Source organism: Neoarius graeffei, chromosome 11, assembly GCF_027579695.1.
Source record: "Neoarius graeffei isolate fNeoGra1 chromosome 11, fNeoGra1.pri, whole genome shotgun sequence".
Taxonomy (NCBI): Eukaryota; Metazoa; Chordata; class Actinopteri; order Siluriformes; family Ariidae; genus Neoarius; species Neoarius graeffei.
The window spans coordinates 59,486,984-59,499,496 of record NC_083579.1 but is presented as its reverse complement, the minus strand read 5'-3'; the positions used below and the strand labels follow the sequence as shown (position 1 = coordinate 59,499,496).

The window sequence follows — 12,513 nt, the reverse complement described above, 5'->3', positions numbered from 1 at the left end:
ACGTGGATAGATCCCTGTTCTTTAAATAAAACAGGGTGCCCACTCACACCTGATTGTCATCCCATTGATTGAAAACACCTGACTCTAATTTCACCTTCAAATTAACTGTTAATCCTAGAGGTTCACATACTTTTGCCACTCACAGATACGGATCATTTTCCTCAATAAATAAATAACCAAGTATAATCTTTTTGTCTCATTTGTTTAACTGGGTTTTCTTTATCTCCTTTTAGGACTTGTGTGAAAATCTGATGATGTTTTAGGTCATATTTATGCTGAAATATAGAAAATTCTAAAGGGCTCACAAACTTTCAAGCACCACTGTAACTGGCTTACACTTATAGTATACTCTTGGGTTCCTTGTGACAGATGAAGAGCCTGTTAGTAAGACTGCAGAAGATTTCTTGTCTGAATGGTACTACAGATCCATAATTCCTATTCTGAATTGAATCCTTTTGATCTAGAACATTGATAGTGTCATTGCAGCGATGGCTGTGTGCTTATTTGCACTGCAGTTGGTGTGCTGTAGCTACTGTAGCCACTACTGCAGCTGTGCAATGATGACGATGTGCACATTTGCAGTCTAAACTAGTGTACAGTGGTGGTCACACTCATTTGCACCACAAAGCCGGTTGGTGTACTTGGAAAATGGGCTTGTGACCACTTTAGTTTTCGTTGAGTGACGGCAGGTCATTATCCCAAATGGGTGCCTTTTTGACCCATGTTGCAGGGTTTTTTTAATGCATTTTATTACTTTTTAATCAACTTATGGAAAAGCATATTGGCACTTCTCAGGCACCTATATTTTGTGTTATGTGAAACACAGTTGCTTGCTATCAAATTCAACATGTTTACATGGCATTTGCTGTTTTCTGTGGGTGGTAGAAATGGGCAACTGGACTTGCTTGAAGATTCTTGAAAACGTTTCACCTCTCGTCCGAAAGGCTTCCTCAGTTCTGTCTGACTAATAGGGAGTATCAGATATTTATCCTCTCCTGGATCAGAATCAGAATCAGAATTCTGATGACCAGCTCATCTAAGGTGTCAATTGAGGCATTATGTCGGTGTGGGTCACTGGAGGCTGGGTGTGAACGGCGAGTCCTTAGGGTGATCAAAGGATTGCCCGTTAGGGTGATCAATGGCAATCTGACTCTGCCCATGTTTACATTAGACCGTATCAGCGGATCATCAGATTAACGTTTTTAAAACGATTAGTGTGCACACAGCAACACCAATACACGATTTGCATGCACACAGCAACACCAATACACGGATACGCTCGGCTCCGCAGGCATCCTGCGCTCCAAATCACTCCGCCCTGAACAGCGAGTGCCCTCTGGAGGGTGCGCACTCCGGCCTTGCGCAGCTCACAGAGCACGCGAGTGAAGTGCACAAGCTGTGATTCGGGACAGCCGCTGTATGTGTGATCCCAGCGCATATCACTTACCACTTGCAAGTGGAAGGATGGCAAGCCTAAAGACAATCATAACTACACAATGGGCAGTATTTGCATCAGTATTTGCAGTATTTTCATACTTTTATACTCTTTAATGAAAGGTGATACAAGGCGGAAGTCCGCGCCGTTTTTCGGCAGTCGCGTCACATGACTAACGCCAGCGAATCAGGAAGGTGGCTGTCACAGTGACGTTGTCCAATGACGACGCCAGCTAGAGCTCAGCACAGCGTATCCGCGTATTCTCAATGTTTACACAGCACCAGAGCTGACACAATCTGGATTGAATACGTGGACCCTGGCGGATTCCCGTTTCCCGACGTTTCCAGGCGGTTTAATGTAAACGGACAGTGCATCCGTGAAGAAAACGAGACAGATACGGTCTAATGTAAACTTGGCCTCTCTCTGTCCTCCTGTGAGTCACCGAAAACAGCTGGGTCCTGGCGAACACCCAGCCGTCTGGGAAGAGTGTCCAAGACCGCATTGTAGATTGTTTTCGGTGACTCACAGGAGGACAGAGAGAGTCAGATTGCCATTGATCACCCTAATGGGCAATCCTTTGATCACCCTAATGACTTGCCGTTCACACCCAGCCTCCAGTGACCCACACCGACATGATGCCTCAATGACACCTTAGATGAGCTGGTCATCAGAATTCTGATTCTGATTCTGATCCAGGAGAGGATAAATATCTGATACTCCCTATTAGACAGAACTGAGGAAGCCTTTCGGACGAGAGGTGAAACGTTTTCAAGAATCTTCAAGCAAGTCCAGTTGCCCATTTCTACCACCCACAGTTTACTATGACCTGGATGATTGAGAATCTTCACAGACACCATTTGCTGTTTTGCAAATTAAGTGCAGGGTCTTTTTCCTCTTTCACCTGGAGGACACATCTATGAGATCCAAAGACAATTTAAAATTGCCAGACCACAGCACACTTTTCCACTTTGCGCCAATCCATCTCAAATGAGCTCAGGCCCAGAGAATTCAGTGGCGTTTCTAGATAATGTCGATGATATGTAGCTTCCACTTTGCATGGTAGATGCAGCAACGAACCGTACTTACAGACAGAAGTTTTCCCGAGCCAATGAAGTAATGTCCTTTATACAATCATGTTGGTTTTTAATACAGTGCTGCCTGAGGGATAGAAGGTCACAGGCTTTCAATGTTGGTTTTCGGTCAGGCCCATTATGAGCAGAGATTTCTCTGGATTCTCTGAATCTTTTGCCAATATTACAGATTGTCCTTGATGAAAACCCTGCTCTCTTCTACCAACCATAGATTCCTAAATTCCTTGCAATTGTAAATTGAGAGAGGTTGTTCTTAATATGTTGGACTATTTGCCCACTCAGTTTTTCACAAAGTGATGAACTTTGCCCCATCCTTGCTTATCCTCTTCGGACACAAGGAAAAATGCTCTGGAACCTCATGTGTACAATTGTACACGTCTGAAGGGGTTAAGAATTACTGAGTATTTCCAGTTATCAATTAACTTGTTTACCTGTAGAATATTCCAAACAGGTGTTTTTGAGCATTTCACAACTTTCCCAGTCTTTTGTTGCCCCTGTTCCAACTTTTTAGGAACATATTGCAGTCATCAAATTCGAAATGAGTCGATATTTACACACACAAAAAAGAAGTTTGAACGTTAAAAATATCTTGTCTTTGTATTGTATAGGTTGAAAAAGATTTGCATATAATTACATTGTTCTTTTTTGTGTTTTACACCACATTCCAGTGTTCTGGCAGAATTCTGGTTGCATATTTAACTACTCTTCTTGTCAGAATTGGCAGATTTCAATTAAATTTGTTTCCTGGCACTTAGGAAGGCTGTTCTGAAGGCTTAACGTTAGCCTGCTTTATCCATTCCACAGCCAACTTTGATGTGCTTGGGGTCACTGTCCTGTTGGAAACCCAGCTGTATCCAAGTATCAACTGTCGAGTTGATGGTTTGCAGAAGAATTCTGAGGTAGTCCTCTTTGTTCATTATTCCATTCACTTTGTGCAATGCACCAGTTCCACTGGCAGCAAAACAGCCCCAGAACATGATAACAGTTGGTATCATGTTCTTGTGGTTGAATGCTTTACTTTTGTTCCCCCAAATATACCTCTGGTCATTGTAGCCAAACAACTCAGTCTTTGTATCATCTGACCAAGCTTTCCTCCAAGTTTCCTCCAGAAGGCTTTTTTTGTGTCCATGTGGTCAGCTGCAAGCATTAGTAGAGCTTGAAGTTGTCAATTTTAAAGCAAGGGCTTCTTTCCTGGACAGCAGCCTCTCAGTCCATGGTGATGTAAAACTAGCTTGACTGTACAGTGACACTGGTACTCCAGCAGTTTCCAGTTCATAGCAGGCCTATACCTTGGTAGTTCCTAGGTTATTCCTGACTAGATGGACCAATTTCCTCTCAGCTGAGGGTGACAGTTTGAATCTTCAGCCAGACCTTGGCATTGTGGCTACACCTCCCAATAACTTGTACTTATGTACAATTGCTTGAATTGATTATCTTGGAATCTGCAGTTGTTTAGAAATGGCTCCAAGACATTCCTGACTTGTATAAATCTATGATCCTCTTTCTCAGATCTGCACTGAGCTCCTTGTACTTTCCTTTTGTACTGTGTGCTGGTCAAGACAATGAGTGCTTTCTAACAAACCCTTTTTATTTTGGCACTGAGAAGCTACCGGTTGTTGTCAATAATGATCACTAACAGGAAGTTAAGAGGCCTTGGCAAAATTTAAAAAACAAAACATTTTTTTTTTACTTTCAGCACAACTGAATTAATAATCTAAGTGGGTGTATGTATATTTTTTGATGTTGTATGTATAATTTTGACCCTGTGTTGAGTTCACACATGTAGACCCAGTTATTTTACTGTGCTATTATGATCGTACCTCCGTTTCCAGTGCAGAGCCTGGTACTGTACTGTGCAGTGACAGTCATTTATCTGATTGCAGTGTAGAGCCCAGAGTATATCTAACTGTACAGTGATAGTCATGTGTTCACTGCAGAACCCATTTGTGTGCAGTGACGATCATTTATTAATTTGCACTGCAGAGCCTGGTATTAAATTCTGCAGTGGTATTTCATGGCAAAATCTATTAGTGTACTGTGCAGTGGTTGTCACTTCGCTGCAATGCATAACCCATTATTATCCCCTGGCATATAATGCGGGGGGATATAGCTATTGCTCTGTCCGTCTGACTGTCCGTCTGTAAGCATTTTAGTTTCCGGAGCATAACTCAAAAACTATCAGGAAATTTTTTCACAAAACCTCACAGTTAAGTGACTAGAGGAGTTGTGCCTTTTGACATTTTGGAATTTCTCTGGCAACCAATTCAACTTAGGAAAATCTGGAGGGGGTGTTTCGTGTGGGGGCCAGGGGGGAAATATATCATCTCCTAATGACTCTTATTTTATTATGTAGTGAATGTTACACATTCATTTGCAGTGTAAAAGACCCTGGTTACTTCCCTGAGTGCACTGCAGAACCTGTTATTGTATTGTGTATTGGTCACACATTTGTTTGCAATGCAGACCCCATTACTGTACTATGCACTACTGTGCATCTTCGTTTGCATTACCAGTGCAAAGTGTGTTATTGTACCGTGCAGAACTGTAGAATGTCATTTTCATCACACACTCCCTCATGCCACAGAACTTTATTTTGCAGTGGTGGTCATGCACCTGTTTGCATTGCCTGACTCTACTGTGCAGTGGTGGTCTGCATAGTAGAGTAGAATATAAGTTTACACCACAGAAATGTAGTGTGCAGTGGTGATCATGCACCTGTGTATGCCAAACAACTGACCTGTGCAGTGATGGTCACGAGCCCATTTGCACCACAGAAATACACGCCATGCGCTCATATCCGGTGCAGGACTGTAGTGTGCAGTGACAGTCATGCAGCTGTGCCACAGGATCATAGTGTGCAGTGACAGTCATGCAGGCGTGCCACAGGACTGGAGCATGCAGTGACGGTCTTGCGGCTGTGCCAAAGGACCGTCGTGTGCAGTGACGGTCATGCGGCCTTGCCACAGGACCGTCGCGTGCAGTAACCGTCATGCGGCCGTCCTACAGGACCATCGCGTACAGTAACCGTCATGCGGCTGTGCTACAGGACCGTAGCGTGCAGTGACGATCATGCAGCCATGCCACAGGACCATAGCATGCAGTGATGGTCATGCAGCGATGCCACAGGACCATAGCAAGCAGTGATGGTCATGCAGCTGTGCCACAAGACTCTAGTGTGCCGTGACGGTCATGCAGCTGTGCCACAGGACTGTCGTGTGCAATGACAGTCATGCAGCTGTGCCACAAGACCCTAGTGTGCTGCAACGGTCATGCAGCTGTGCCACAGGACTCTAGTGTGCCATGACGGTCATGCAGCTGTGCCACAGGACTCTAGTGTGCCGTGACTGTCATGCAGCTGTGCCACAGGACTCTAGTGTGACGTGACGGTCATGCAGCTGTGCCACAAGACTCTAGTGTGCCGTGACGGTCATGCAGCTGTGCCACAGGACTCTAGTGTGCCGTGACGGTCATGCAGCTGTGCCACAAGACTCTAGTGTGCCGTGACGGTCATGGAGCAGTGCCACAGGACTCTAGTGTGCCGTGACGGTCATGCAGCTGTGCCACAAGACTCTACTGTGCCTTGACGGTCATGCAGCTGTGCCACAGGACTCTAGTGTGCCGTGACGGTCATGCAGCTGTGCCACAAGACTATAGTCTGCAGTGACGTTCATGCAGCTGTGCCACAGGACTCTCGTGTGCCGTGACGGTCATGCAGCTGTGCCTCAGGACTCTAGTGTGCCGTGACGGTCATGCAGCTGTGCCACAGGAATCTAGTGTGCCATGAGGGTCATGCAGCTGTACCACAGGACTCTAGTGTGCCGTGACGGTCATGCAGCTGTGCAACAGGACTCTAGTGTGCCGTGATGGTCATGCAGCCGTGCCACAGGACTCTAGTGTGCCGTGATGGTCATGCAGCCGTGCCACAGGACTCTAGTGTGCCGTGACGGTCATGCAGCTTTGCCAAAGGACTGTCGTATGCAATGACGGTCATGCAGCTGTGCCACAAGACTCTAGTGTGCCGTGACGGTCATACAGCTGTGCCACAAGACTCTAGTGTGCCTTGACGGTCAGGCAGTTGTGCCACAAGACTCTAGTGTGCCATGACTGTCATGCAGTCACACTAGAGTCTTGTGGCACAGCTGCATGACCGTCACGGCACACTAGAGTCTTTTGGCACAGCTGTATGACCGTCACAGCACACTAGAGTCTTGTGGCACAGCTGCATGACCGTCATTGCAAACGACGGTCTTTTAGCAAAGCTGCAGGACCATCACGGCACACTAGAGTCTTGTGGCACAGCTGCATGACCGTCATGGCCCACTAGAGTCCTGTGGCACAGCTGCATGACCATCACGGCACACTAGAGTCTTGTGGCACAGCTGCATGACCGTCACAGTACACTAGAGTCTTGTGGCACAGCTGCATGACCATCACAGTACACTAGAGTCTTGTGGCACAGCTGCATGACCGTCACGGCACACTAGAGTCTTTTGGCACAGCTGTATGACCGTCACAGCACACTAGAGTCTTGTGGCACAGCTGCATGACCGTCATTGCAAACGACGGTCTTTTAGCAAAGCTGCAGGACCATCACGGCACACTAGAGTCTTGTGGCACAGCTGCATGACCGTCACGGCACACTAGAGTCTTGTGGCACAGCTGCATGACCATCACGGCCCACTAGAGTCTTGTGCCACAGCTGCATGACCGTCACAGTACACTAGAGTCTTGTGGCAAGACTCTAGTGTGCCTTGATGGTCATGCAGCTGTACCACAGGACTCTAGTGTGCCTTGACGGTCATGCAGCTGTGCCACAAGACTCTAGTGTGCCTTGACGGTCATGCAGCTGTGCCACAGGACTCTAGTGGGCCATGATGGTCATGCAGCTGTGCCACAAGATTCTAGTGTGCCGTGACGGTCATGCAGCTGTTCCACAGGACGTTAGTGTGCAGTCGTGGCCACGTGCTTCTTTGCGCTGCAGAATTGCGGTGTTCAGTGGTGGTCACGCGCTCATTCGCACTGCGACGGTGCAGTGATTAGCGCGCCCGCGTGCGCGCTCCCCTCTCTCTCTCTCCCTCCCCCCTCGTGGTCTCGGACACTCACAGTCGCGCGCTCACATTCCCCCATAGAAGTTACCAAGAAAATTCACCCATTCAGCGGCGAACAGAGCCCGGCGGACAGCATGGTGAGTGCTAAAGGCCTTTCAGTCATTACACTAAGGATATTTGATTGCTCGGCAGAAATTAGTAATACATAATATTTTAACAACTCTTAGATGATTTTTGAACTTCTGTCGCTCGCTGATCGCCGCTCAGTCCGCCGGACCGGACCGGACCGGACCGGACCGGAGCACGCGGTACCGCTATGATGACCGTTTCTCGGTTGCCGGTGTGTCGCGGTATCTGTGCGGTGTTCACTTGTGTCCCCGCACCAGTCGCTAATTAAATCAGTTCCAGTTTGGGAACGGTCAGGGCCTTGAGCCTTAGGCGGCCATTTTAACTTAATTTTAGCTCCTACTTTAAAACGCTAATCACTTTTAATCTAGGCAGCTTTTGTTTGTTTATTTATTCAGTAAACTGTCTGGAACATTTTATACCGAAAGCCAAACTGACACAGTGACTGAGCGAGAGGGATTTTCTGTCGGGTGTAAATTAAACTTTCCTACTGAACAAGCTATTTGTGGCCATGATGACTCTTGCAGGGTTTAGCTGTCCCTGTACACACACACACACACACCCCTGTACACACACACACACACCGCGCCGGCTGCTTTACTGCGAGCTAATTCATGGCTACCTCACAGACTCTTCATGGAGCGAAGTGCTGAGCTGGTCACATGTAAGAGCGGCTCTTCACTTCCAAATGAAGACTCCAGATTGATCTGAATATAAATATAGTTAATCCCTGCTAGGAACAACAATAAACCCCCCAGGCCCGTCTGTTTCCTCCCACTGTGTGTTCATGGTGCCTCAGGCAAAGTGAGTTCACTAAAGCTACAGCTAGCAATCCAGGGCTCAGTGCTAACATGAACTCTCTGAAGTGAAGGGACACAACTGAAGAGCAAGTACCAGGCTACAGGAGCAGAACAAACCATAATGAGCAGTAATTATCACTTTGTTTTTCCTTCAACATGTGATTCTTATGTCAGGTGTTTACCTGTAGCTATTACTAGATTAGATTAGATAGAACTTCCCTTTGGGAGGGTTCCCTCAGGGAAATTAAGATTCCAGCAGCATCATTACAGGATAAACAGAGAATAGAAAATTAGAATAAGATTTGGGGAAGAAAGGAAGAGGGGCCAGCAGGAGAGATATTGCACATTGTCCGGTATTGCTTATTGTCAGGCTAGGCGACTGCTCCTTCCCGTCCCTCCCAGACAGGAGTTGTACAGTCTGATGGCGTGAGGGACGAAGGAGTTTTTAAGTCTGTTCGTCCTGCACTTGGGAAGGAGCATTCTGGCTCCTCTGGTTGCTGATGACGGTGTGCAGAGGGTAACTGGCATCATCCATGATGTTCAATAGTTTGTCCATAGTCCTCTTCTCTGCCACCGTCACCAGAGAGTCCAGCTTCATGCCGGCCCACCTGATCAGTTTGTCCAGCCTGGATGTGTCCTCCTTGGATGTGCTTCCCCCCCCAGCACACCACGGTGTAAAACAGGACACTGGCGACCACGGACTGATAGAACATCCACAGGAGTTTCCTGCAGATGTTAAAGGACCGCAGCCTCCTAAGGAAGTATAGCCTGCTCTGTCCCTTCCTGTATAAGTGATTGGTGTTGCAAGTCCAGTCCAGCTTGCTTGCTATATTAACCCTTTCATCATGTCTGCACCATATCTACTCTAACATTGGGAAGAACATAAGACTCACCTCTGGAACCACCTGCTTTAGTTATGTGCAACCTTTTTATGTGAGATTTTGTATCTTACACATCACTGTCTCTACACCTGCAGGCTTCAGGAGTCACTGTTAATGATGAAGTCATTAAGGTCTTCAACGACATGAAAGTGCGAAAGTCCTCAACCTCGGACGAGGTAAAAAAGCGCAAAAAAGCAGTGCTGTTCTGCCTCAGTGATGACAAGAAGAAGATTATTGTAGAGGAGGACAAGCAAATCCTCGTTGGCGATATCGGAGAGACTGTTGATGATCCGTATGCCTGTTTTGTAAAGCTCCTACCTCTAAACGACTGCAGATATGGCTTGTATGATGCCACTTATGAAACTAAAGAGTCCAAGAAAGAAGACTTGGTATTTATATTTTGGTATGTGACCCCCTCTGTTGTCATAAGAATGAGCTCATTTTATCCATAAATTCTTAATGAATCTTGGTAAACAAAGTGTCACTGTATTTGATCTGTGTGTATATCCAGGGCCCCTGAAGGTGCGCCATTAAAAAGCAAGATGATATATGCTAGTTCTAAAGACGCCATTAAAAAGAAATTTACAGGTGAGGTCTCATCTGTGTATCTCAGTATTTTATTTAGTTATTTTTAATATATCACATAGTATGCATATATTTGATATATTGATCATTTTGAAGTGGTTCACAGTTTTGTGATGGTGAATAATTCAAATTATTCTATCCATGTTCACTGGATATGAGCAAACGTGCGCTGTGATTGGCTACAATACTAATAGGCTATCAGGTCATATACCGTGAGTAGAGAAAAACAAAATGGCTAAGCATTTTGCTGAACCGAGGATGAAATAAAAACTCTACTCGAAAACAAAAAAAAAAAATACAAAAAAGCAACAGGGTATGGAATGAAAGTATTTGATGGTAAGAACACATCATTTTTTTTTCAAGAATTATTATTGCATTTTTCACAAATTGCTACTGTCATTTCACCAGTTTAAGTGGAAATTATTTTGTCAGACATTTTGTATAAAGTTTTTATTTATTGGATTTGCAAACAATTAAAATGCTCTTTCTCAAAATCCAGTGAATGTGGATAGAATAAAACAATTATTCCACTCAATCTCGTTGTACATGGCTTAATAGCCGACTTGGCGCTACATGCCTCGTCGGCTATCCGCTTGCGTACGACTCAGTTTTGTGACGTAATTGTTAAATATTCACTGTATATGTGGCATTGTTTGCAGGTATCAAACATGAATGGCAAGTCAATGGCTTGGATGACATTCAGGACCACTCAACCCTGGCAGAAAAATTGGGAGGCAATGTGGTTGTATCGTTGGAAGGGCGACCATTGTAAACTGAATAGACACCGGCCATCTGGATTCCACTCCCTTTCCTACTTAGCACCTGTATTTTGATCCTTATGGAAGTTTTAGGTGTTCTCTCTTTTTTTTTTTTTTTTTTTAAGTTTTGTTTGTTTTTTTCCATATGAAAGTGATCTCATTAACATATTCAGTTCTAGTGGTTTATTGCCAGCTGATGTTTTCAAACCCTGGTTTTGTATGTCCCCATAAAAGTTTATCTTGGAGCACATTTTGCCTAACAGCAATGCCATGTATCAGTATTATAAGTTCAGTCCTCCTTGCACAAACATACAATGTCCAGTGTTTAACATTTTGTATCATGGAGATATTCTGTACTACTCTAACCGACATGAGAATGCTTTCTGTTAATGCTTCACAGGGTTGCATTAACCAGTTGTGAGCACTTTGCACTCTACGTTTTGACATTTATTTGAACTGTTCTACCTAATTGGCCTAATTTGACATGGCTAATATGTTGAGTACTATGCAGCTATGAAAGCACTTGCTTATACACTACAAGTTGAGACAAACCTGGGCATGGGGTCTATAGAATTGTTGTGTTTGTCACCAAATGGAAGTTACCACCGTCTTTATTCCTGCAATGCATATGGACAGCCTTATTTTCATTTGAATGAAATGTACACCACTGAATAAGGAGGAGGTGCTGCTTGGTTGTTTGTTTTTTAGACACTAAAAGAATGCATAATACCTGTGAAGATGGCAGTATCTGTTTGCAGCCTTAAACATTTTTTGAGATCTATGAAGTTGCCACTTTGCAATAAAACCTTGTGGCATTGACACAGCCTGTCTCTGGTCTGCCTGGTTTACCGTTTCACTGACGTTTACATGTTTAGGCGTACTAATAACTTGTCTTTTTTTAGATTTACTCAATTTGTAGTCCAAATAAAATGCAAGATGTGTGTTGATTCACAAACCTAAATGATATATTTTTCTTTACTATGTATAATTTACTTAAGGTAGTGCAGTAATTTAACAACAGTTGACTGCATTTATTTTTAACACTAATGTGGTTTGCCTATACTATGTACAACATACGTATATGTCTGTAGTGTAATACTCTTGCATAGTGCATACTGAACAAAATAGCACTCATTTTTATCATCAAGTTTCTGTCCTACTTGATGTTACCAGTTGTGATCTGGTCTGACACATTTTTTTGATGTTTTGCAAGTTTAAATGGACCAGCTGTCCAGGCTCATGTGCTTCAAGTGTTTCTGTGAAAATGCTATGTGTCGTCCAGTTGAACTGGGCTTAAGGCCAGGGGCTGCTTCTCCCTTTGGAGAATTTGATCTACTGGTAGCAAGCAGACCTCTGCTGCTTGGTGCTATTTATGGCCAACATGCTTTTGTGTCTTGTCATCGTTATCCACAAATGGCAAAACTGAACATGCTTCCAAAGAGCTGCGAAAGGGAAGCCTGCTTGAGCAGCCTGGGCATGGTTACAAAGAGTGTTTTTTGCACTTATGAATGGTGGCAATAAACAGTGTTGCATTTAAATTCACATCAATCTGCTTCATAATTAAAAGTCAGTGTCAGTGCTAATACTGCTTACTTGTTAAAATAAATAAGACATGATTATGTCAGCAGCAGAATTTTTCAGATCACAGGTAAAAATAGTGTGTAGGAATGAAAAACATGTAAGGCATATAGTGTTTTGATAGAGTTGCCTGGGACTGTCACTACTGGGTATCTCAGATGATCAGGAACTTTTTAGTAGTGATTATGCAACTACCCAAGCTGCACCCCAG

General features: G+C 44.5%; 1 protein-coding gene across 1 annotated transcript; it reads left to right on the top strand.

The window, feature by feature from the left end:
- The first annotated feature begins 7,511 nt into the window (after window positions 1-7,511).
- Window positions 7,512-12,266, top strand: cfl2 (cofilin 2 (muscle)). Its single transcript, XM_060933095.1, has 4 exons — window positions 7,512-7,711; window positions 9,477-9,784; window positions 9,893-9,969; window positions 10,626-12,266. The coding sequence occupies exons 1-4, from the start codon at window positions 7,709-7,711 to the stop codon at window positions 10,736-10,738; spliced, it is 501 nt and encodes a 166-aa protein (XP_060789078.1). The 5' UTR covers window positions 7,512-7,708; the 3' UTR covers window positions 10,739-12,266.
- Window positions 12,267-12,513: the final 247 nt, after the last annotated feature.

What these genes read in the sequence shown, in the direction of transcription:
- cfl2 (XM_060933095.1), top strand. An exon ending in GACTTGGTATTTATATTTTG is followed by an intron (nt 9,785 to 9,892) that starts GTATGTGACCCC and finishes GTGTATATCCAG; the next exon opens with GGCCCCTGAAGGTGCGCCAT. An exon ending in CATTAAAAAGAAATTTACAG is followed by an intron (nt 9,970 to 10,625) that starts GTGAGGTCTCAT and finishes CATTGTTTGCAG; the next exon opens with GTATCAAACATGAATGGCAA.